At 44.2% G+C, this 27200-nt stretch overlaps 1 protein-coding gene across 3 annotated transcripts in view; it reads right to left on the bottom strand.

Annotated features, from left to right (window-relative positions):
- LOC126457246 (uncharacterized) overlaps positions 1–27200 on the bottom strand; it is a 188622-nt gene that overhangs the window by 16317 nt on the left and 145105 nt on the right. The window contains exon 1 of one of the 3 annotated variants that reach the window (XM_050093401.1): positions 155–510. The exons of the other annotated variants lie outside the window; for them this stretch is intronic. Within the exon in view, the coding sequence (XP_049949358.1) occupies positions 155–368 (214 nt within the window). The 5' untranslated portion in view covers positions 369–510. Of the gene's footprint in view, positions 1–154; positions 511–27200 lie in introns of those variants that run through there. 3 annotated transcript variants of the gene reach the window in all.

Raw genomic sequence — 27200 nt, 5'->3', positions numbered from 1 at the left:
GGTATCGTACATAGTCAATAGGGGAGGGGGGAGATGCACGGAACTTTGCTTTTGCTCCATTCTCATGTAAGACTTGCAATTACGACTTTGTTAGGAGCCTGGACGCGCGATTTTATGTTTGAAATTATCTATATATTAACGAAGTCGGACCCACCTTGCTTGTGCAGCTCGAGAAGTGTAGGAATGTATAGCCCGCCATGTGGACACACACAGTAGTCAATTTTCGTCAGAGCCCCAGAGCTAAGTCGTCGTCTGAATGCTTCCAGTTGGCGTCTTCCAAAGTCAGGACTGTCATTGCGATGTCTATTCCAGGATTTACTCTTCAAAAAATCGAAGATCGGGAACGTTTCTAATTCACTACCCATCATACATTTCTGGACAACTTCTCCTTAGTACGAGAGAGAGAACTCTTACGTAATCCGAGAAATCTTTTTTCAAAATTTAGAGGTCGTCTAGAAACACAACACTTTTCCATAATGTGGCTTCGAGACTGTTACTGTTGCATTTCGCTCCGACTGTCAAGTGCGGTAGAGGAAAATGTCGCCAGCCAAACGCGCCGAAGACCTCACAGCTAATGACGCAAGGGAGTTTGCTTGCTGTCTGACACAGCGACTGTACAGTGAGGACGAGAAGTGCGCTGTCGGCGGTTGTTTGTGCAACTGCCACTCTGGGTTGAAATTACTGATGCAACAGCGTGCTTGCTAAGTAACACGAGCAATAATACACACACGAAAAATATAACAAAGGCAGTTCTAGAAATTCGGAACGTAATTCCAAGGAACGATATCTCTTACTATTACCACGCTTGTTATATAGTTTTAAAGTAATTTCATGGAACAAAAGTAATAACAATTTGCATATTGTCATTTCAGATCCACTAGGATATCACATCCACTTTCATAGCCCGCAAGCTTTTGCGCGGTACATGGTGGATGGTGTCTCGTTCAAGTATTAACTCTTATTAAACGGGCTGCTTCTGTGTCGGTTGCGACTTCGTTCACGGAGATAGGTCACTCGCCATCGGTAAGAAGCACAGCGAGTGTAAAAAACATTCACAGAGTAACAGACAGTTGGTTCAAATGGCTCTGAGCACTATGGGACTTAGCTTCTGAGGTCATCAGGCCCCTAGAACTTAGAACTATTAAACCTAACTAACCTAAGGACATCACACACATCTATGCCAGAGGCAGGATTCGAACCTGCGACCGTAGCGGTCGCGCGGTTCCAGACTGTAGAACCTAGAACCGCTCGGCCACTTCGGTCGGCGACAGAAAGTATTCCGACACTTAACCCATTTTTAAGATATTGTCTAAGAACAAATTATTGGGTGAATCTGAATGACATGTTTTACACGACCTGTATAAGTGTTCTAGTACACTTTGCCTTTGAATGTTGAGCGGTGACGAATTATTATCATAAGAAAAGCGCAGGTCCCAAGCCTTATGAGGACGGAGTTGCAGATACCTAATCTTTGCGAGGTGATATGGTGACAAAAACATAACACAGGTGACGATTTGGTCTCGCATTTGGGAGGAAGGGAGTTCAAATATTTCATTAATTAGGGTCAATTGCCAATTTTCGCACCATACCGACGTCTTCTCTAAATCGTTTTGCAATTTGTTTTGATCTTCTGATGACTTTGCAAGATGATAAACGACAGCATCATCTGCAAACAACCTAGGACGGCTGTTCTAACTGTCTCCTAAATCGTTTATATAGATAAGGAATAGAAGAGGGCCTATAATACTACCTTGGGGAACGCCAGAGATCACTTTTGTTTTACACAATGATTCTGCATCAGTTACAACGAACTGCGAATTTTCTAACAGGAAATCACGAATCCTGTCACATAACTGAGACGATATTCCGTAAGCACACAATTTGACTACAAGCCGCTTACGAGTTACAGTGTCAAAAACGTCCTGGAAATCTAGATATACGGGCTCAATTTGAAATCCCTTGCCGATAGCACTCAGTACTTCAAGTGAGTAAAGAATTAGTTGTGTTTCACGGAAACGATGTTTTCTAAATTCATGTTGACTGTGTGTCAGTAGACTGTTATCTTCGAGGTAACTTACAATGTTCGAACACAATATATGTTCCGAAATCCTGCTGCATATCGACGTTAATGATATGGGCCGGTAATTTTGTGGATTACTCCTACTGCCTTTCTTGGATATTACTGTGACCTGTGTAACTTCCCAGTCTTTGGGTACGGATCTTTCATCGATCGAGTAGTTCTACAAGTTTGTGAAGTATGGAGCTATTGCATCAGTATACTCTGAAAGGAACCTAATTGGCATACAGCCTGGGCGGGAAGACTTGCTTTTATTAAGTCATTCAAGCTGCTTCATTACTCCAAGGATATCTACTTTTAGGTTGGTAACTATTCTTGATTCTAATTTTGGAATATTTACTTCGTCGTCTTTGGCGAAGGAGTATGGGAAGGCTGTGTTTAGTAACTGTGCTTTAGCAGCACTGTCGTCGACTGTATTTCCATTGCTATAGCACAGAGAAGGCACTGACTTTGTCTTGCCGCTAGCGTACTTTACAGACGACCAGAATGTCTTTTGATTTTCTGCCAGGTTTCGAGACAAAGGCCGGCCGTTGTGGCCAAGCGGTTCTAGGCGCTTCAGTCTGGAACCGCACGACCGCTGCGATCGCGGGTTCGAATCCTACCTCGGGCATGGATGTGTGTGATGTCCTTAGATTAGTTAGGTTTAAATAGTTCTAAGTTCTAGGGGACTGATGACCTCAGATGTTAAGTCCAATAGTGTGCAGAGCCATTTTTTTTTTTAGACAAAGTTTCGTTGTGGAAACTGTTATAAGCACGTCGCACTGAAGCCCGCGCTAAATTTCGAGCCTTTGTAAGAGATCTCCAATATTGGAGATATTGCATTCGTTGGAAATTGGCATGCTTTTTTCAGTCTTTCTGCTACAGTGTCCTGACCCGTTTTACGTACCAAGGGGGCTCAATTCCGTCGTTTGTTAATTTATTTGGTGTGAATATCTCAATTTGCTGTCGATACTATTTCTTTGATTGTAAGCCACATCTGGCCAACACTTAACGGTACATTATTAATGTAGAAGGAGTGGAGATTGTCTCTCAGGTAGGCGTCAAGCGAATTTCTATCTGCTTTTATGAATAGATATATTTTTCGTTTATTTTTGGAGGATTTGGGATTTACAATATTCAGTCTCGCTACGATAACCCCGTGTTCACTAATCCCTGTATTCATTTTATGCTCGTTATTAACTCAGGATTTTTTGTTGGTAAGAGATCAAGTTTGTTTTCGCAGCCGTTTAGTATTCGTCTGGGCTCGTGAACTAACTGCTCGAAATAATTTTCAGAGAATGCGTTTAGCACAATTTCAGATGATGTTTCATACGTACCTCCGGATTTAAACATGTATTTTCGCCAAAATATCTAGGGTAAATTGACGTCACCACCAACTATAATTGTTTGAGCCAGGTGCGTGTTTGAAATTAGACTCAAGTTTTCTTTGAACGTATCAACGATTGTGTCATCTGAGTTGGGAGGTCGGTAACAGGATCCAATTAATATTTTATTCCGGTTGCCAAGAATTGCCTCTACCCATACTAACTCACAGGAACTACCTACGTAAACTATACATCCACTTCCTCGTTTACAGCCTGCAACTCGCCGTAAATTGCAAGATAGAGGATACGTTTTACTGAACCGTATGTTAAAGTCTTCCATTCGCGGGTGGAGTGTGGGAAAAAATGAATGCTTCTGTGCCTCTGTTTTTTTTTCTTTATTGAGTTTCGATTCCCCCCGAAGGGGGCGGGTTGGCAGCAGCTTAGTATGCCGCTCTTCAGCCTACAGAATTTGTTTGAAAAAGATGAAGATAATAAATAATAAAAGCAGGCGATAAAATCGGCGACTTAAATGGTAAAATGGCGGAAAATCGTGGAACTTAAAATATGAAACATAGGGCTGATGATGCTAATAAAATACGTATGAAGCAGACAGGTAAAATAATAGACAGACAATTAAAAAACACGGCGACAGTCTGGTTTCTGTTCGCAAGAGATATAAAATTTACACCCAGCGACAGCATGATTTCTGTTCACAACACTTTGGAAAGACGAACAACACTGAACAGTCACTTGAACATTACACTAAAAAGTTGGCACAAATATGACATATGGCTCTGAGCACTATGGGACTTAACTGCTGAGGTTATCAGTCCCTTAGAACATAGAGCTACTTAAACCTAACTAACCTAAGGACATCCCACACATCCATGCTCGAGGCAGGATTTGAACCTGCGACCGTAGCGGTCGCGCGGCTCCAGACTGTAGCGCCTAGAACCGCTCGGCCACTGCGACCGGCCAAATATGACGTATGTGGTATGAGGGCAGACGGGTGTAACCTGGACAGATGATGGGAAAGAAAAGGGGGGGGGGGAAGGACAGGAAAAATGAGGTAGGGGGAGGGAGGAAAGGAGCCAATGGAGGATGAGGACCCATAAGAGGGCGGAGGGGGGCTGGGAAGACACGACAGGGAGTGGGAAAAGGCAGAGGAGGGGAATATGAGAGGACTCGGGGGGGGGGGGGGGCAGAAGGGAGGCAGAGAGAGGATAGGCAGAGAGAAAATAGGATGGAAAGGGGGGAAGAGGGAGCCCGGGGAAAGGACAGAGGAAAGGAGGGGGGGGGTGAGGATCAGAGTTGATAGGAGGGATAAATGGAGGGAGAGAGGGCATCATCCGGGACGGGGAGTTGACGGAAGCCACCTTGGGAAAGGAGATGAAGGGTGTAGAGATGGAGGGTAGGGGGCACACAATAGTGAAGGCGTGGCAGAGGGCTGGAGTCGAAGAGGAGAGGAGCAACCATGGGGTGAGGGGGATCAAGGCGGCAGGAGGTGTAGAGTATTTGGATATGTTCGAGGAATAGGTGCAGATTGGGGATAGGAATGAGGTCATAGAGGATCCGCATGAGGGACAGGAGGTGTATACGGAAGGCAAGGCAGAGTGCATGGTGCTCGAGGATCTGGAGGGACTTATAGAATTTGGGGGGGGGGGGGGGAGGCGGATATCCAGGTGGGACTGGCATAATGGAGGATGTGACGGATTAAGGATTTGTAGGTGTGGAGGATGGTAGAGGGGTGCAACCCTGCACCTCTGTGCGAGCTATTACATTCATAATTTTATCTGCACGATCTCTACAGGATGGATACGAAGGGAGCTGAAGAACATTAGTGGTCTCTATGCTGAAATACGAGTCTTGGAGCTTTCCGAGCACTTTCATGAGAGATGAACGACGTATTGCTTCGAAATCTGCCAGTTAAAAATTTTCCTACAGTTCTGTTAGACTCTCTCACCAGTCAAACAAGCCTGTGGTCACTCGCATCACCTTCCTTTCGTTGACAGTTCTTCGAAACCGGTAACTATTTCTGACCCATTGCAGAATGTAAGTATTAAAAAATTTTTTTTTAGCTTGGAAAAGAAATACACAGTTTTTGCAACAGCCGTGAGTTTTGTTAAGATTCATCAGGATGATACAAATAAAGTTATTACTGACAGTAGCTATGCTGGGAATAGAAGACCGTTTCTGACCCATTGCAGAATGTAAGTATTTAAAAAAAATATTTTTAGCTTGGAAAAGAAATACACAGTTTTTGCAACACCCGTGGGTTCTGTTAAGATTCATCAGGATGATATAAATAAAGTTATTACCGACAGTAGCTGTGCTGGGAACAGAAGAGAAATATCACAGAAAGACTTAAATGCTTAATTTTTAAGATCTTTGTCACAGGCGGTAGGTACGAAAACAGTTTACATTGCTACGTATGCGTTTATAACATAATTCATAGTCTCTGATACTTAGCTGTGAGTAAATGTTGTCAGTCATTGGATTAAAAAACATTATTTAAATTTTGTTACAGGTTCTGTCAGCCTCTCGTCCTCGTGGGCCCACATATTGCCAAGGTTGTTTCGACTAAGCTGCTGGGAAGCCCTTACTCTTCCTCCGTACAGTCCCGATCTCTGCCCATGCAATTTCCATATTTTAAGTCGTTCGGAGCCCTGAAGAAAGACATTCGTAGCCGTCGACTTGCTTCGGACGAAGAGGTGCTCTCCTGCGCACAATCGTTGTTCAGTAGGCAACCTCAAACATTTTTCCATAAAGGCACTGGCCATCTTGTATCACAGTGGGATAAATGTATTAATAATTATGGCGATTACGTTTGAAGTAATGAACACTACTGTTTGTTTTATCTGTGTCGTTATCATTTGACTGCCCTTTATACTACTAAATTTTTTTATGGACAATGGCCTTTTATAGATTACAATATTATTACTCAAATATTAAGTGCACTGCTCAAGATAATTATGGAAACAGCCGATACCTGTGGTATTATTGCATAGCTTGAGATCTTCGCTTTCAATGTATGCAACAGCTGAAGCAATTCGCTATCTATCGGCTGTGTTGTGCTTTACAGTATCAGATGGCCCTCAGAACGAAGTGAGTACCGGCGTCTCAGTGTTTTCCATTGAGGTACATAGATGGCACTTGTCGTTTATGGACGTCGTATTCAATCAAGCACATGCAGTACGGCATCTTAATGCAGTGCAAGTTTTAAGGGCAGTCTATTCGATCCGAGAGGGATGGATTCTCCGTCGTGTCGCTCCAGGTGACAATGTATCTCCGTCTGTCATCCATAGATTGTGGACGCGCTACAGGGAGACAGGTCTGTAGACAAGGCGAGTTGGACAGTCCTACGTGAAGATCGATATGTGACCATCCACGTGTTGCGGCGTCGCAAGACTACAGCCACAGGATTGCAAGACGATTTTAGAAAGCCACTGGAGCCGCTGTGTGCGATCAGATTGTAGGGAACAGGTTACGAGGAAGGACTTTATGACCCAGACGTACTGTTCGAGTACCCCACGGACACGACAACGTTTCGCAGCTCGCCTTCTGTTCTTCGTCACTGGCGAAACGTGTTATTGACAGACGACTTCAACTTTCCTCTGACGCAGGGTGATGGCCGTGTTCGTGTGTGGAGACGCTGTGGTGAGTGGTACCTGGCATATGTTGTCCAGGAATCCGACCCATTCGGTCAAGGTCCTTTGGTGGTGTGGAGAGGCATCATTGTTGACAGTCTTACGGACCTTGCCGTTGTCCACCGTTGCCGTACCGCTAGATCATGTGGTGACTGCCGCTTACGGTGCTGACCCTGAATTCCTTCTCATGCACGATTATAAAAGTGCCCATGTGGCGGGTGTCACCAGGCGTGTCTTGCGAAGCCTGAACATCGAAGTAATGGAATGGCCAGCAGTGCGTCCCGACCTGAACCCCATCGAGCATATGTCGAGCATAGTTGATAGAAGTGTTAGTGGTCGTCCTGTACCAGCACAAAATCTCCTAGAACTCTCAAGGGTTCTCACTGCGGTGGTGATAAATGCTCACGGGAAGCATACACGTTACTGAAACTCTCAAAGTCCAATGAAATGCACTATGATGACAGAATGAATGAGTGTGCCCACTTTGTTTTCGACACCTGTTGGTCATTTCATTTCTTGTTAATGAGCGGGAATGTAATGGTATTTCGATGTGTAAATTTGAGAAAGATAAAGGTATACTTTGGTAAGGTAGCCAGTCCTCAGTTATTACTCAATGATATATGGCAGCCGCCCAATGCCATGTTTCCCTAATTCTTTTGGGTAGTGTATTAATATGTGAATTTTAGGTAACGTTTCCTCGACCGAGACGTCATATATACTGTTAGAATCTTGAGGTGCTGGAAATCAATTACAAAAAAAGCTTAGCTTTACTAAGATGGCGGAAAACACATTAACGGTATTCTGCTCAAATTGGTTTTCCTCCTCGTTAGGATCGGAAAGATATTAAGGAACCGCACTTCCTGGTTGTCTTCCACCAGTAAAGTTCACATGCTTGAAAAAGCCTTTTATTAGGCCCCAGGTAAGTTTGAAAAAGCACACTATTTTCCCTTTGTGCAAGGAGATCACCGTGCACTGATCTGAGTTTTCGAAACATCTCGTAGTTGGGCTTTCGGTCATTACTCTACAGTTTACTTTATTTTATTTATTAGTCTCGATGACAGCGTCCGTTTGCTTCTCGTTCGTATGGAGATGAAAACGCCGGCTGGAGTGGCCGAGTGGTTCTAGGCGCTACAGCCTGGAACCGCGCGACCGCTACGGTCGCAGGTTCGAATCCTGCCTCGGGCATGGCTGTGTGTGACGTCCTTAGGTTAGTTAGGTTTAAGTAATTCTAAGTTCTAGGGGACTGATGACCTCAGAAGTTAAGTCCCATAGTGCTCAGAGCTATTTGAACCATTTTGAACAAAGTTCACGGTATGATAAATGGACACGTGTCGCATTATTTATGTTGTGTCGGTAGCTGGGCCGACACCGTGAAGTTGATATGGCTGAAAATGAACGCTAGACTAACGCTGTAGCCGATAGGGCACGCAAGGCTAACGCCGACGGGCGTGAAGTCTGGAACATGAGAACTTATAAATGAATAAGAAGAAAAGTATGTAGATGCTTATTACTTATCTTTTAATTAGTCCTTGGAATACATCTCTCTTGAATACTCGTAATCTATAGGCACGGATACAAATGGCGCCTTGCTAGTTCGTAGCCATTAACTTAGCTGATGGCTATTCTGTCTCTCGGCTAATGAGAGAGAAAGGCTTCGTACATCTGGTCGGTAGCTAGGTTCTCGTACAACTGGGCGGTAGCTAGGTTCTCGTACAACTGGGGCGAGTGCTCTCTCGTATCACGAGACCTGCCTTGGTGGTGGCGCTAGGTCTGCGATTACACAGTGGCGACACGCGGGTCCGACATGTACTAAATGGACCGCGGCCGATTTAAGCTACCACCTAGCAAGTGTGGTGTCTGGCGGTGACACCACAATTTATTTAAGTGTCTTTCGTAGAACCTGCTGCGTAGGGCTACAAAAGCATGCTGACTGCAACGATGCGTGAAAGTAGTCTTCATGACATGAGGCCGGCCGGAGTGGCCGTGCGATTCTAGGCGCTACAGTCTGGAACCGCGTGACCGCTATGGTCGCAGGTTCGAATCCTGCCTCGGGCATGGATGTGTGTGATGTCCTTAGGTTAGTTAGGTTTAAGTAGTTCTAAGTTCTAGGGGACTGATGACCACAGCAGTTAAGTCCCATAGTGCTCAGAGCCATTTGAACCATTTTTTTCATGACATGAACAGAAAATCTCTCATCTTAATCTCATCTCTGTCGCATGCGAGCTTCTGCAGCTTAACTCCAGGTGTTAGTGAAGGTTTGCTCTGAACAACTCGTTGTGGAGTATATATTGACCTACTGCATATCCGCTTACAAGGAAGCATCGGCAACTGAATCTAATAAAAAAAATGGCTCTGAGCACTATGGGACTTAACATCTATGGTCATCAGTCCCCTAGAACTTAGAACTACTTAAACCTAACTAACCTAAGGACAGCACACAACACCCAGTCATCACGATCAATCTAATATTTTAAGAAGAAAATACGTACACTTGCAAGATATCAGCCGCAGCGAAAATTTGGGCCATTATTCTGATAGTACGAAGTTTTGGCCTTATGAATGTACGACATTTAAAATTGGCGCGCACCTGTTGTTCGTCACTCGCTCCGTCCCACTGTAGCCGCCCAATGCCCGAGCGCCAAGTATTGCACAGCGGCGTGACAACCAGAGGCATCCTATTTGAGGGATGCTGAAGGCGAGGGAAGAGGAGTGGAGAGATGGGCACATCTGTCAAACGTGTTATGAAATCTTGTTCGAGGACCCATGTATCCTATGCGAAAAATAGGTATGTAATGTGGGTACGGTACATAATACACTGATGGAAAAAAATTTTCAGCACTAAGAAGGAGTTGTGCGACGTAAACGAAATTTTGTAGGTATGTTTCTACATCTAAAATATGGTGCCTATTCAGATTTCACGCCAGTCGCATAAGAGGGTGCTACTAGTGCCACCAAGAGCCTGGAAATCAGGTTTGCTTTAAATATGCGCTCTTAGGGTCGTGATCGTTAGTTACCATTGAGATTGGACGTGGTGACTTGATGTTCGTCAAGAATGCCTTTAAGGTGACAAAGACGCCATTATCAACACCTCTCTGTATTTGAACGAGAAGCTGGATGTTCCTTCTGCTATGCTGTAAATGACTACTGGCAGCAGTGGTCACAGGAGTGAACGGTCACAAGAAGACTGTTCTTCGGACGGCCACGTGGTACTATCGAGAGGGAAGACCATTCGGCGTATGGATCTGGCGCTTGGTACTGCATCTGCAGCAGCAATTTGAACAGCAGTTGGCACCGATGACACAACGAACTCTTATTAATCGGTTACTTCAAGGACAACCCCGAGACAGGCACCCTGTAGCTTGTATTACACTGACCACAAAATACCACTATTTGCGACTTCAAACGAGAGCTCACTGAAGGGCAGGATGGAGGGCTGTTACGTTTTCCGATGAATGTTGTTAGAGGTCCCACGTAGCCTACGCGAAAAATAGGTATGTAATGTGGGTACGGTACATAATACACTGACGGAAAAAAATCGCCGCACTAAGAAGAAGTTGTACCACTGACGGCCATGTGTTGGTTAAGAAGAGGCCAGTTGAGGGCCTGCAACCAACCTGTTGGACAGACACGTGGAGTTATGGTCTCGGGTGCGATTTCGTATGATAGCAGGAGCACTCCCTTGGTTATCCCACACACCATAACCACAAATCTGTACTTCAGTCTGGCGATCTGACCTGCTGAACTCCCATACGTGAACAACATTCCAAGGGGTGTTTTTCTACAGGATAATGCTCGCCCACAACCGCTGTTGTAATTCAACATGCTCTACAGAGTGTCGTCATGTTGTCTTGGCCTGCCCGATCATCGGATCCGTCTCCAATCGGTCACATATGGGACATCATCAGGCATGGGTTCCAGCGTCATCCACAAACAGCATTAACCGACCCTGTATTGACCGACCAAGTGAAACGGGCATGGAACTGCTAGCCAGAGACTGACATCTGGCACCTGTACAACGCAACGCATGCACGTCTGCACGCTTTCATTCAACATTCTGGCCGCTACACCGATTATTAATGTACCAGCATTTCACATTAGCAATGGCTTAATCTCCTGCTTACATTAAACTATGATCTTGCAATGTTAATTACTTAAATATGCTACCTAGACAAATGTAATCCCGAAATTTCGTTACTCTACCTTAATTATTTTTTGGTGCTGAAATTTTTTTCTGTCAGTCTCAAAAAGACTGTTGCTGATGCGTTCTTCACTCCGAAGACTGGTTTGATGCAGCTCTCCTCCTCTATCCTGTGCAAGCCCCTCCATGTTCGAATGACAACGACTTACATCCTTCTGAATGCACTGACTGTATTCATCTCTTGGTCTCCTTGTACGACCCCTCACACTTCCCTACAATAGAAAATTGGTGATCCCTTACTGTCTCAGAATTAGTCCTTAGCAATCGATCCCTTCTTCTAGTCAGGTTGCGCCACAAATTTCTTTTCTCCCCAAATCTGTTCAGTTCTTCAGTATTACACTCGGCATACAGAACAGTCAAAACAGCCTTCCGGGAAATTAAAAGCAACGGTGATAATATTAAGAGTGCAATGGGAATTCCACTGTCAATTGCAGAAGAGAGAGGGGGGTAGATAGTAAGAGTATATTGAAGATCTATATCAGGAGGAAGACTTGTATGATGACGTGATCGAAGAAGAAAAAGGAGTGGATGTAGATGATATAGGGAACCCATTGTTAGAATCAGAATTTAACAGAGCTTTGGAACTCCTAAGAGCGGTGTGCTCACCACACACCCCTCCTATCCGCATCCTCAGCTGAGGATGACACGGCGGTCGGATGGTCCCAATGGGCCACTTGTGGCCTGAAGATGGAGTGCTTTTGGAACTCCTAAGATCGAATAAGGCAGAAGCGATAGTTAACAGTCCATCAGAATTTCTAAAATCTGTGTCAACAAAACGAATTTTCACGTTGATGTGTAGAGTGTATGAGTTTGGCGGTATATCATATGACTTTCGGAAAAAGCATCCACGCAATTCCCAAGATTGCAAAAGCCGCCAGATGTGATAATTATCGCACAATCAGTTTAACAGGTCAAGTATCCAAGTTGCTTGCAAGAGTAATATACAGAAGAATGGCAAACAAAATTGAAAATGTGTTGGATGACGATCAGTTTGACTTTAGGAAAGGTAAAGGCAATTCTCACGTTGTGGTCGATAATGGAAGCAAGACTAAAAATAATCAAGACACTTTCACAGGAATTGTCGAGCTAGAAAAAGCGTTCGACAATGTAAAATGGTGCAAGATGTTCGAAATTTTGAGAAATATTGGGGTAAGCTATACGGAAAGACATGTAATATACGATATCTACAAGAGTCAAGAGGGAAAAAAAGAGTCTAAGATAGGGATGTAGTTTTTCCTCCCTGCTGTTGAATCTATACATCGAAGAAGGAACGGCAGAAATAAAAGAAAGGTTCAAGAGTGGAATTAAAGTTTAAGGTGAAAGGATGTGAGTGATAAGATTCGCAGATGACACTGCTATTCTCATCGAAAGCGAAGAAGAATGTCAAGATGTGTTGAAATGAATGAACCTATCAGAACCCGGATTGAGTGTAAATCGAAGAAAGACGAAAGTGATTAGGAGTGGCAGAAATGAGAACAGCGAGAAACTTAACATCAGAACTGGCGATCACAAAGTAGCCAAAGTTCACGAGGTGGACGAAGTTAAGGAAGTCTGCTACCTAGGCAGCAAAATAATCCATGACGGACAGAGCAAAAAGAGCTCTCCTGGCCCAGAGCAGTCTGTTGGTATCAAACATAGATCTTAGTTTGACGAAGAAATTTCTGAGAATGTACGTTTGGACCGCAGTATTGTATGTTAGTGAGACACGGACCGTTTGTTTTTTGTTTTGTTTTGTTTTAGGACGTAAAAACAACTAAAGACATACGCATCCACGTCAGAACCGCAGAACACGAACACGAAAAAGGAGTTAAAAGCGACTATACCTCAAGCCCAATTGACGGAAGGAAAGACAGCTAAAAACCGGGACTTTCTCTTGGAGAAAGGATCATAAAGTACGCCATAAAGATAACGGAGGTCCTGAACTAAAGATTAAATCGGCAGATGATGGTTGAAGTGATCGCTGTAGCAAGCAAAAATCTACAGATACCAGTTTTGGATGCTGGTCCCTATTTTGATGTTAGAATCTTCCTACACTTCGAACAGGGGCCTGAAGAAGGCTTAGTAAATCGCCGAAACTGGGAGCCAAATACAATAAGTTTGTTGAAAGTTAGGTGGCTGAGAGGCGTTTAATTTGACATCCTGTCCTAAAGATGAAATGTCTTTCGTCACACTGCTACGACGGATAAAAAGTGAAACGCGTTCGACAGCCCGAGCGACGTTCGCTAAAACGGCTGATAACTCAGACGTAAACATAAATTAGAACGTCAGGAAATGGCGAATCGCCAAAACCTGAGGACACGTGATCACCACTTAACAAATGGCGATGGCTAAAAAGACAGTGCCCAATACGCAACCTAGCCCGAAAGGGCCGACAGGAGGTCGGCCAAGCTGCTGGGAGAGGTTCAATTCCCCGGACCTTGATGCCATGGATAGAAGATGCCAAAGTGTCGCCACCTGCTGACAGGCGGTAACACAGAGATCATCGGAGGGAATGTGAGAGCCAGTGGGCTGAGGTACGAGGACTGCAGCTTTGGCAGCAGTGTCAGCGGCGTTGTTTCCTGTCAGACCAGCGTGACCAGGAACCCACATAAACATCACAGCGACTTCATCAAGAGTGAGCAAGTGAAAGCTTTCCTGGACCTGTTGCACTAAGGACGTAGAGCCTCTGAAGAGCCCTAAGAGTGTCTGAGCAGATGACAACTGAAAAGCCTGTGTCGCCGGATGTACTGCATGGCCTGATACAGAGCGAAGAGCTCTGCTGTAAATACTGAGCAGTGTTCCAGAAGCAGATACTGAAAAAACATCGGTGCCAAGGACGAAAGCACACCCGACACCACGGTCAGCTATCATAGCCCATTAACGCTAAATTTCGCCGCACTGTCCTAACGGATCGTTCGTCGTTCGCCCGACACTGATTTCTACGGTCGTTTCATGCAGTGTTCAAAATGGCTCTGAGCACTGTGGGACTTAACTGCTGAGGTCATCAGTCCCCTAGAACTTAGAACTACTTAAACCTAACTAACCTAAGGACATCACACACATCCATGCCCGAGGCAGGACTCGAACCTGCGACCGTAGCGGTCGCGCGGTTCCAGATTGTAGCGCCTAGAACCACTCGGCCACACCGGCCGGCCATGCAGTGTTACTTGATCCTTAGTACTGTACGTAAACTCTGCTGCTCTCGGTTTTTAAGTGAAGGCCGTCGGTCACTGCGTTGTCCTTGGTGAGAGGTAATGCCTGAAATTTAGTATTCTCGGCAAACTCTTGACACGGTGGATTAAGAAATATTAAATTTCCTAACGATTTCCGAAATGGAATGTCTCATGCCCCTAGCTCTATCTGTCACTACGCGTTCAAAGTCTATTAATTCCCGTCGGGCGGCCATAATCACACCGGAAATCTTTTCATACGAATAACCTGTGTATAAATACACCGCCAACGCACCGCCCTTTTAAAATGTGTGAACGCGACACTACCACCACCTGTATGTCCCATGTCTTTTGGTCAGCTCGGTGTATGTTTATATTTGGTGTATGTACACTCCTGGAAATGGAAAAAAGAACACATTGACACCGGTGTGTCAGACCCACCATACTTGCTCCGGACACTGCGAGAGGGCTGTACAAGCAATGATCACACGCACGGCACAGCGGACACACCAGGAACCGCGGTGTTGGCCGTCGAATGGCGCTAGCAGCGCAGCATTTGTGCACCGCCGCCGTCAGTGTCAGCCAGTTTGCCGTGGCATACGGAGCTCCATCGCAGTCTTTAACACTGGTAGCATGCCGCGACAGCGTGGACGTGAACCGTATGTGCAGTTGACGGACTTTGAGCGAGGGCGTATAGTGGGCATGCGGGAGGCCGGGTGGACGTACCGCCGAATTGCTCAACACGTGGGGCGTGAGGTCTCCACAGTACATCGATGTTGTCGCCAGTGGTCGGCGGTCGCCAGTGGTCGGCGGAAGATGCACGTGCCCGTCGACCTGGGACCGGACCGCAGCGACGCACGGATGCACGCCAAGACCGTAGGATACTACGCAGTGCCGTAGGGGACCGCACCGCCACTTCCCAGCAAATTAGGGACACTGTTGCTCCTGGGGTATCGGCGAGGACCATTCGCAACCGTCTCCATGAAGCTGGGCTACGGTCCCGCACACCGTTAGGCCGTCTTCCGCTCACGCCCCAACATCGTGCAGCCCGCCTCCAGTGGTGTCGCGACAGGCGTGAATGGAGGGACGAATGGAGACGTGTCGTCTTCAGCGATGAGAGTCGCTTCTGCCTTGGTGCCAATGATGGTCGTATGCGTGTTTGGCGCCGTGCAGGTGAGCGCCACAATCAGGACTGCATACGACCGAGGCACACAGGGCCAACACCCGGCATCATGGTGTGGGGAGCGATCTCCTACACTGGCCGTACACCACTGGTGATCGTCGAGGGAACACTGAATAGTGCACGGTACATCCAAACCGTCATCGAACCCATCGTTCTACCAGTCCTAGACCGGCAAGGGAACTTGCTGTTCCAACAGGACAATGCACGTCCGCATGCATCCCGTGCCACCCAACGTGCTCTAGAAGGTGTAAGTCAACTACCCTGGCCAGCAAGATCTCCGGATCTGTCCCCCATTGAGCATGTTTGGGACTGGATGAAGCGTCGTCTCACGCGGTCTGCACGTCCAGCACGAACGCTGGTCCAACTGAGGCGCCAGGTGGAAATGGCATGGCAAGCCGTTCCACAGGACTACATCCAGCATCTCTACGATCGTCTCCATGGGAGAATAGCAGCCTGCATTGCTGCGAAAGGTGGATATACACTGTACTAGTGTCGACATTGTGCATGCTCTGTTGCCTGTGTCTATGTGCCTGTGGTTCTGTCACTGTGATCATGTGATGTATCTGACCCCAGGAATGTGTCAATAAAGTTTCCCCTTCTTGGGACAATGAATTCACGGTGTTCTTATTTCAATTTCCAGGAGTGTATGAGGCTGTTAACGACTACCTGTCGCAAAGTATCGATAGATGCATTTTACTTTTGTCCGTAAAATTATTCTGATGTATCTATGTGGAGGATGTTAACCTCCTAGCTCTGAATTTTTATAGGTTCAGGGGAACACCACAGAAATGCATCGTTCCTAAGATGCACCAGGTTCTGACATTCTGAAAGCAGTTACAGGTGATGCAAATGTTCAGCGGAACCGTCAGAGAGATCGGAACAGGGTAATACTTGGACGTATCCAGGAACAAATGAAAAAAAAAGGTAACGAAGGAAAGGCGAATACAGTACAAGGGGGGTCGGGGGGGGGGGGGTTGGGGGGAGCGCGTTGTTGTATGAAACACATAGACCTTTCATGTGAATGCTCTAAAAACTGTTTCGAGTGTATAACTGGAGAAGACAAGCAACGCATATTCAGGAACGTGTGGCAGCTGAATTTCTGTGACCTACACACCGCTTACCTGCATGGTTGCCTACGATCAAAAAGTGTCCGTCAAAGAACCCTTTAAATTTGTGTTTTTGAGCGGTTTTTGAATTAATATTTCCTTAAAAAGCAAGTAAACAGTGGTAAGTCAGAGGTAATTGATATTAAGTGCGATCGGTTTTGCAAGCAAACAATTGTTGGTAGAATATATCATTTTAAAAGTATGTTGTTACGGTAGATGTATAGGGTGCTTCATAATTCATGTTACATGCTTCTAGAGATTGCAGAGGGGATTTAATAAATCAAGTTCTACATAGGAACCCATATTCGGAAACGTCATCCAACGTCCCTACAGAGCTTCAAAGTAATAGGTGCCGGCGCCTGTGAATGTGATTCTGTGATGATGTAACAAACTTTCTTGAATGATGAAGAAGTATAATTTTATCAATTTGAGGTAATGGTCCCTGTACCTGTTCTGATACCTCTGTTAGTGGAATACATGTACTGGTACTGTTGTTGCTACAATTGTAACGTAATCAACTTTCAGAATGGTAGTATGGACGAAAACAAGAAAAAAGTCTCTAGTAAACGTGGGTTCTAAAATGCATACCTTAAGAGCTATGAGCACTCGTTTAGTAGAGGAGTGTGTTTCACACTAGCAAAGAGTCAGCCCTCGGTAGCTGAGTGGTCAGCGACAGACTGTCAATCCTAAGGGCCCGGGTTCGATTGCCGGCTGGGTCGGAGATTTTCTCCGCTCAGGGACTGGGTGTTGTGTTGTCCTAATCATCATCATTTCATCTCCATCGACGCGCAACTCGCCGAAGTGGCGTCAAATCGAAAGACTTGCACCAGGCGGGCGGTCTACCCGACGCGAGGCCCTCGTCACACGCCATTATTATTATTATTAGCAAAGAAGAACACGTGCTCATAGCTCCTCCGGTACGCATCTTAAAGGCCATGTTTACTAGAAGTTTTTTTTATTGTTTTGGTGCATATTACCACCTATGAACGTTGCATGCCTTACACTCTTAGCAACTGCACTATCGGTACATGTATTCCACTATTAGAGGTATCAGAACAGTTTTCGCTTATAACTTCTGACTTGTTCGTTTCAGGTACAGGGACCATTACCTCAGATTAATACATTTATCCTTCTCCATCATCTTACAAAGTTTTTAACATCATCACAGAATCACCCTGTATATACTTACATTTACAGTAGTCGGCACCTATAGCCTTGACGCTCTGTAGCGTCGCTGGATGATGTTTCCGGACGTGGGTTGTTGTGTAAAACTTGATCTATTAAGTCCCCTCTATAACCTCTAGAAGTGTGTAACATGAATAGTGAAACACCCTGTACGTGAAAACAATGAAGTATCTGGATTAAAAAAAAAAAAAAAAACATCACTGGATGCACATGCAATGTGTAATTAATTGGAATTTACCTCACTGCGCGATTTCTCAAAACAACCAAAATGTCGCTTACAGTTATTTACAGCCGAAGTCTTCAGTTCACCTGGTTTCGATCTTGGATGCTGCCACGTTGAAGGAGACAGGAAGATTTTTCCAGCTAAATAAATACGTATCTAAAGGTAAAGTAGTGAACGGATATAACGGAAGGTCCTATTGTGACCGAGACTGATATACCACCGACGGGATTTCACCTTAATTTTAATATAATATTTAGTTGATTGTACTGAGTCGATCGTACTTGCTCTTAATTTATTATCCGCCATACGAGCTATAGAGTGGCCAATCCTTAATACGAGTTACAAGCTGCGTCATATCAGCCTTAGGATCGATGACAGAAATTAATATATTTGATTAGCGGTCTAGCGCGTCCCTGGAAACCGAGGTGTCGTGGAGTCGTATCCCGGCCGGACCAAGAAAAGTCTACCTTTAATCTTATCTTCACCTCTCAACTATAAGAAGAATAGCCAGGACCAGACGTGGTTCGGATTCCACGTTAAACTGTGGATCTCATTTCCAGATTGGGTAACTGGACAGGTCAGGGACACGCGAGTCACTGAATTGATGTCCTGTTGTAAGACTAGTACTCGGCCACTCAAGCACACGAAATCATTAGTATTAAAACAAACAGGGCAACAAACAAGTGTCTGGCGTAGCAGTCACTACATTCAATGAAATTTTACTGACAAGAACACGCTTGAGTGTGACGCCGCAAGTTCAGTCTTTAGCAACGCTCATTTGAAAGAGTTGTAATTATAACAGGACAAATACTAGCTACTAATGACTCACCATGCACATAACGAGGGCGACAGAAAATGAGTGTCTGGGAGGTGCAGAGATGAACCTTCTATGGGATGCATGTGTTACACTTCACAAAATAGACATCATCGATATTCAAGAAATGATCAAACCAAACCATTAACTTGCACCATGAACATCGAATGAAAAATGGTGCGTCACAGTGATCACAATGTTTCGCACCATCAGCTTCAAAGGTGAACACATTGGGATTTACAAACAGTTCAGGGCGTTCAGCTAGGTATCCACTCTTAAAGAAAGTATATACAATAATATTGGTGTTACGGGGTGATGAGAACTGATGGAATGTGATGGCACGCAACAAAATGCGAAACAGATAACCGTGGATCTTATCGTGAAACGGGCTACCCTTTAAGGCGTAGCTGCGCCAGTATGTTTTATAGGCACGGAAAAAACAAATACCCAGAGGCTGATTTTGCCCACTTGTTCCAGGTGGTATAAACTGCAATGTCACACACTTTTTAGGAGGGATACTTCGCTCTAAAGGAGTATGATTTTTACACCCAGACCAGGAATTAAGCAAAAGGGAGTAAGTTTGACCAGCTATTTGCTAAAACCAGTGCTCACAGCATAATTGTAATTCTCTTATGCCCATTTTTCCAATTTTGTTTGTTATGACATAAATATTCCCTATTACCCTTGCAAGACCACGCATACGAGAAAGAATCATAGGGGACAGACCGCCTCCAACTTCTCACAGTGCATTAAATAACTTTTCAGCCAATTTACCATCCAGATTAATAGTCTGCATAATAGCATACGATTGCGCAAAAGCATTGATGTTAGCTGATCTTAATATAACTCTCTTGGTATCTCTAACTTTCAGGATTCCTTTCATGTGCATTTCCTTCTAATCCCGACTGGTCGGAGTTGAAAACAAATTCCTTACTGAAAGATGCGTCAAATTTGTTTGTCTCACCAAAAAATTTTCCGGCCGATAACGCAGTTTATTACGCATTATCAAGTTGACGCTTTGTTTGAAATTTCGTTACCTACGTCTTCCGATTCTGTAGCACTGTTTGAAGTTAGGCAACCACCCACTCGCTCTCGTAAACTGACAAACGCCCGAGAGAGCAGTGTGCTGACCACAGGCCCCTCCGTATCCGCATTCAGTCACACCAGTGGGCTGAGGATGACACGGCGGCCGGTCGAAACCATTGGGACTTCATGGCCTGTTCGGGCGGAGTTTAGTTTTTTAACCATCCACTGGTTCATGTCGCCGAAATCTGATGTGCAAAACGTAGTAGGTCGCTACCTTGCTACCTTGCACATCTTGTAAATTGTATCGAGTGTCCCTGAAACGCGCAGACACTAGTTTTTGTAACAAGTGCGCCTTATCCTCCCCTGAATGTCCGTAGTTTTACTTATGCAGTTCACGGCCATATTGTTGCGGAGTTATTCGAGATCTATTCATAGTTTTTTTTTTTTTTTTTTTTTTTGCTATGCTGCGGATGATTTTCCATGCACATAATTGTGTTTAGGTCCGCTCCTTGAACAACTGCCATTTACTAAGTTTTACTGAAGACAGGATTTATCGGCCCCTGTCCGACAAGGATAAGGAACTACATGGCTCGATACCCTTTTCATAATTTACTTTTTGCTAAGCACAGATCGTCATCACTGTACGCTTCATGTACATTGGCCGCACAGTCGAGAGCATACGACACCACACATTCCACTGACTCGTCTTGCACAAACGCTAATATGTCATCTGTCACTTCTTTCTCACTCTGCGAAATTCCCTGGGTCCCTTTCTGACAAAATGTCAACTTTGGCAATTGTTGCTGTAGGTACAATGCAATGCTTTATTTATCGTTGGCATTGCTCTGCTTTGTATCCACCGCTAGCACCATTGTGAGTTACTCGTCAACTAAGCAGTTCAACTACCTCCGTAGCCTCATGCTGTGCTCATCACTGGATATGTCCATCCCCCCCCCCCCCCCCCCCCCCCCGCCGCCTCTTGCCGGTTGCCATTAGCAGCCAATAGCCAATATTGTGTTGTTGCATGGTGGACAATATGTGCGGCATCGAACGCCGTAAACATCATTGGCCTTTTTCGATTTCGCACTCAAGGCGTTCCTTGTGAGAGAGTATGCTCTACCCACAACGAAAATGCAAACGCAACTGAGAAATTATGGCTGTAATGCAGTCCTTCCTTTATCTTTGAAATTTTTCATATTTGAAGCAAGAAATGCTTATTCCCAGTACAGATAGCACAATTCCAATTTCTGGGGGATAACTTGATGGTAATTTACAGGGTATTGCTCAGCTTTTCTCTTTTCATTTTCTCCTTTAACGTTTAGACACTAGTGAAATTATCTCTCTAAAGTTCTTAAAAAGTTAGAAACCTTGCCTTGCAGAATTATGCTACTATTCCCAGTGTGTCCTCTTTGAGGAACTGAAGCAGCAACGAAGAGCAAAAAAAAGCGTGCAGGACTTGAGCAAGCTGTTAGCAGGCTCCAGCCTGTATGCACAAATATTTGCCTATGCGAAAGTCATCTACTTAAATACACGGCGCGGCGAGTCTCTCAGATCCACGGCTGTAGCCCGCTTGAGCTAAGCTCGCGTCATCATAGCGGCGATTAGCACACTGTCTGTCGAATTCAGTTCCCCATGCTTAAAATTGGGCAACGTAAATCATAGCGGCGATTAGCACACTGTCTTGTCGGATTCAGTTCCCCATGTTTAAAATCGGGCAACGTAAATCACATAAAATTCAGTGTTTCGTAGTGCCGCCTAATAACGGCGTTACGGTATCTGAAATAATTTTGGACACATATTGCTGATTACATCATGGTCAGACAGAGATTCCGAAATGAGTTACTGGATTGTAAGGCATACCCAGGATCAGATATAGACTCAGATCACAATATAGTAGTGATGAAGAGTAGGCTGAAGTTTAAGACATTAGTCAGGAAGAATCAATACGCAAAGAAGTGGGATACAGAAGTATTAAAGAAGGACGAGATACGGTTGAAGTTCTCTAAGGCTATAGATACAGCAATAAGGAATAGCTCAGTAGGCAGTACAGTTGAAGAGGAATGGACATCTGTAAAAAGGGGCCATCATAGAAGTTGAGAAGGAAAACATAGATACAAAGAAGGTAACTGCGAAGAAACCATGGGTAAACGAAGAAATACTTCGGGTGACTGATGAAAGGAGGAAGTACAAAAATGTTCCGGGAAACTCAGAAATACAGAAATACAAGTCGCTGAGGAATGAAATATATAGGAAGTGCAGGGAATCTAAGACGAAATGGCTGCAGGAAAAATGTGAAGACATCGAAAAAGAAATGATTGTCGGAAGGTCAGACTCAGCATACAGGAAAGCCAAAACAACCTTCTGTGACATTAAAAGCAAGGATGGTAACATTAAGAGTGCAACGGGAATTCCACTGATAAATGCAGAAGAGAGCGGGGATAGGTGAAAATAATACATTGAAAGCCTCTATGAGGTTGAAGATTTAGCTGATGTGATAGAAGAAGAAACAGGAATCGGTTTAGAAGAGATAGGGGATCCAGTTTAGAAGAGCTTTGGAGGACTTAAGGTCACATAAGGTAGAAGGGATAGATAAAATTCCATCAGAAATTTCTAAAACCTTTGGGGGAAGTGGCAACACAATAACTATTCATGTTGGAGTGTAGAATATATGAGTCTGGCGACATACCATCTGACTTTCGGAAAAGCATCATCCACACAGTTCCGAAGACGGCAAGAGCTGACAAGTGCGAGAATTATCGCACAATCAGCTCAACAGCTCATGCATGCAAGTTGCTTACAGAAGAATACAAAAGAAAATTGGGGATGCGCTAGATGATATCAGTTTGGCTTTAGGAAAAGTAAAGGCACGAGAGAGGCAATTCTGACGTTGCGGTTAATAATTGAATGGACTACAGAAAAATCAAGACACATTCATAGGATTTGTCAACCTAGAAAAAGTGTTCGACAATGTAAAATGATGCAAGATGTTCGAAATTCTGAAAAAAGTAGGCTTAAGCTATAGGGAGAGATTGGTCATATACAACATGTACAACAGTCAAGAGGGAATAATAAGAGTGGACGACCAAGAACGAAGTGCTCGTATTAAAAGGAGTGCAAGCCAATAATGTAGCCCCTACTGTTCAATCTGTACATCGAGGAAGCATTGATGGAAATAAAAGAAAGTTTCAGGAGTGGAATTAAAATTCAAGGTGAAAGGATATCAATGATACGATTCGCTGATGACATTGCTATCCTGAGTGAACGTGAAGAAGAATTACATGATCTGCTGAACGGAATGAACCGTCTACTGAGAACACAGTATAGATTGAGAATAAATCGAAGAAAGGCTAAGGTAATGAGAAGTAGCAGAAATGAGAACAGCGAGAAACTTAATATCAGGACTGATGGTCACGAAGTCGATTAAGTTAATCAATTCTGCTACCTACGCAGTAAAATAACCAATGACGGACGGAGCAAGGAGGACATCAAAAGCAAACTAGCTATGGAAAAAAAGGCATTCCTGGCCAAGAGAAGTCTACTAATATCAAATATCGGCCATAATTTGAGGAAGAAATTTCTGAGAATGTACGTTTGGAGTACAGCATCGCATGGTAGTGAAACTTGGACTGTGGGAAAACCGGAACAGAAGAGAATCGAAGCATTTGAGCATTTGAGATGTTGTGCTACAGACGAATGTTGAAAATTAGGTGGATTGATAAGGTAAGGAATGAGGAGGTTCTACGCAGAGAGGAAAGGAATATGTGGAAAACACTGATAAGGAGAAGGGGCAGGATGATAGGACACCTGTTAAGTCATGACTTTGTACTAGAGGGAGCTGTAGAGGGCAAAAACTGTAGAGGAAGGCAGAGATTGGAACACATCCAGCGAACAATTGAGGACGTAGGTTGCAAGTGCTACTCTGAGATGAAGAGGTTAATACAGGAGAGGAATTAGTGGCGGGCCGCATCAGACCAGTCAGAAGACTGATGACCAAAAAAACATTGCTGAAAATTACAACGACCGAAACGTACATGTTTTTGTGCAACATATTCTCGTTGCCCAGCGGAACTTATTTTAGCTGGTGGTAAAGCACTACCTTCCAAGTTTTGAGTACAGATTATAAACAGAAGAGGGCTGAGTATGGAGACTTGAGGTAATCCTTTCGGAGAGAATGCATAGCCTCTACCACTTTGTCTTCATATCTGACGAAGACATAAAAATGTCGTGATGTCACGCATGGTTTTAGAGGGAGATCTGTTTTCTAAGCCTGTTGAACTCTGGCTACAAATTAATGCAAAAAAAAAAAAAATGGCTCTGAGCACTATGGGACTTAACATCTGTCGTCATCAGTCCCCTAGAACTTAGAACTTTTTTTTTTTTGGTCATCAGTCTACTGACTGGTTTGATGCGGCCCGCCACGAATTCCTTTCCTGTGCTAACCTCTTCATCTCAGAGTAGCACTTGCAACCTACGTCCTCAATTATTTGCTTGACGTATTCCAATCTCTGTCTTCCTCTACAGTTTTTGCCCTCTAGTACCATGGAAGTCATTCCCTCATGTCTTAGCAGATGTCCTATCATCCTGTCCCTTCTCCTTATCAGTGTTTTCCACATATTCCTTTCCTCTCCGATTCTGCGTAGAATCTCCTCATTCATTACCTTATCAGTCCACCTAATTTTCAACATTCGTCTATAGCACCACATCTCAAATGCTTCGATTCTCTTCTGTTCCGGTTTTCCCACAGTCCATGTTTCACTACCATACAATGCTGTACTCCAGAAGTACACCCTCAGAAATTTCTTCCTCAAATTAAGGCCGGTATTTGATATTAGTAGACTTCTCTTGGCCAGAAATGCCTTTTTTGCCATAGCGAGTCTGCTTTTGATGTCCTCCTTGCTCCGTCCGTCATTGGTTATTTTACTGCCTAGGTAGCAGAATTCATTAACTTCATTGACTTCGTGACCATCAATCATGATGTAAAGTTTCTCGCTGTTCTCATTTCTACTACTTCTCATTACCTTCGTCTTTCTCCGATTTACTCTCAAACCATACTGTGTACTCATTAGACTGTTCATTCCGTTCAGCAGATCATTTAATTCTTCTTCACTTTCACTCAGGATAGCAATGTCATCAGCGAATCGTATCATTGATATCCTTTCACCTTGTATTTTAATTCCACTCCTGAACCTTTCTTTTATTTCCATCATTGCTTCCTCGATGTACAGATTGAAGAGTAGGGGCGAAAGGCTACAGCCTTGTCTTACACCCTTCTTAATACGAGCACTTCGTTCTTCATCGTCCACTCTTATTATTCCCTCTTGGTTGTTGTACATATTGTATATGACCCGTCTCTCCCTATAGCTTACCCCTACTTTTTTCAGAATCTCGAACAGCTTGCACCATTTTATATTGTCGAACGCTTTTTCCAGGTCGACAAATCCTATGAAAGTGTCTTGATTTTTCTTTAGCCTTGCTTCCACTATTAGCCGTAACGTCAGAATTGCCTCTCTCGTCCCTTTACTTTTCCTAAAGCCAAACTGATCGTCACCTAGCGCATTCTCAATTTTCTTTTCCATTCTTCTGTATATTATTCTTGTAAGCAGCTTCGATGCATGAGCTGTTAAGCTGATTGTGCGATAATTTTCGCACTTGTCAGCTCTTGCCGTCTTCGGAATTGTGTGGATGATGCTTTTCCGAAAGTCAGATGGTATATCGCCAGACTCATATATTCTACACATCAACGTGAATAGTCCTTTTGTTGCCACTTCCCCCAATGATTTTAGAAATTCTGATGGAATGTTATCTATCCCTTCTGCCTTATTTGGCCGTAAGTCCTCCAAAGCTCTTTTAAATTCCGATTCTAATACTGGATCCCCTATCTCTTCTAAATCGACTCCTGTTTCTTCTTATATCACATCAGACAAGTCTTCACCCTCATAGAGGCTTTATATGTATTCTTTCCACCTATGTGCTCTCTCCTCTGCATTTAACAGTGGAATTCCCGTTGCACTCTTAATGTTACCACCGTTGCTTTTAATGTCACCAAAGGTTGTTTTGACTTTCCTGTATGCTGAGTCTGTCCTTCCGACAATCATATCTTTTTCGATGTCTTCACATTTTTCCTGCAGCCATTTCGTCTTAGCTTCCCTGCACTTCCTATTTATTTCATTCCTCAGCGACTTGTATTTCTGTATTCCTGATTTTCCCGGAACATGTTTGTACTTCCTCCTTTCATCAGTCACCCGAAGTATTTCTTCGTTTACCCATGGTTTCTTCGCAGTTACCTTCTTTGTATCTATGTTTTCCTTCTCAACTTCTATGATGGCCCCTTTTTACAGATGTCCATTCCTCTTCAACTGTACTGCCTACTGAGCTATTCCTTATTGCTGTATCTATAGCCTTAGAGAACTTCAACCGTATCTCGTCCTTCTTTAATACTTCTGTATCCCACTTCTTTGCGTATTGATTCTTCCTGACTAATGTCTTAAACTTCAGCCTACTCTTCATCACTACTATGTTGTGATCAGAGTCTATATCTGCTCCTGGGGACGCCTTACAATCCAGTATCTGATTTCGGAATCTCTGTCTGACCATGATGTAATCTAATTGAAATCTTCCCGTATCTCCCGGCCTTTTCCAAGTATACCTCATCCTCTTGTGATTCTTGAACAGGGTATTCGCTATTACTAGCTGAAACTTGTTACAGAACTCAATTAGTCTTTCTCCTCTTTCATTCCTTGTCCCAAGCCCATATTCTCCTGTAACCTTTTCTTCTGCTCCTCCCCCTACAACTGCATTCCAGTCGCCCATGACTATTAGATTTTCGTCCCCCTTTACATACTGCATTACCCTTTCAATATCCTCATACACTTTCTCTATCTGTCCATCTTCAGCTTGCGACGTCGGCATGTATACCTGAACTATCGTTGTTGGTGTTGGTCTGCTGTCGATTCTGATTAGAACAACCCGGTCGCTGAACTGTTCACAGTAACACACCCTCTGCCCTACCTTCCTATTCATAACGAATCCTACACCTGTTATACCATTTTCTGCTGCTGTTGATATTACCCGATACTCATCTGACCAGAAATCCTTGTCTTCCTTCCACTTCACTTCACTGACCCCTACTATATCTAGATTGAGCCTTTGCATTTCCCTTTTCAGATTTTCTAGTTTCCCTACCATCTTCAAGCTTCTGACATTCCACGCCCCGACTCGTAGAACGTTATACTTTCGTAGATTATTCAATCTTTTTCTCATGGTAACCTCCCCCTTGGCAGTCCCCTCC

The sequence above is a fragment of the Schistocerca serialis genome, chromosome 1 (assembly GCF_023864345.2).
Source record: "Schistocerca serialis cubense isolate TAMUIC-IGC-003099 chromosome 1, iqSchSeri2.2, whole genome shotgun sequence".
Lineage (NCBI taxonomy): Eukaryota > Metazoa > Arthropoda > Insecta > Orthoptera > Acrididae > Schistocerca > Schistocerca serialis.
Note: the sequence above shows the minus strand (reverse complement) of the source record. Positions and strands in the feature narration are given on the sequence as shown.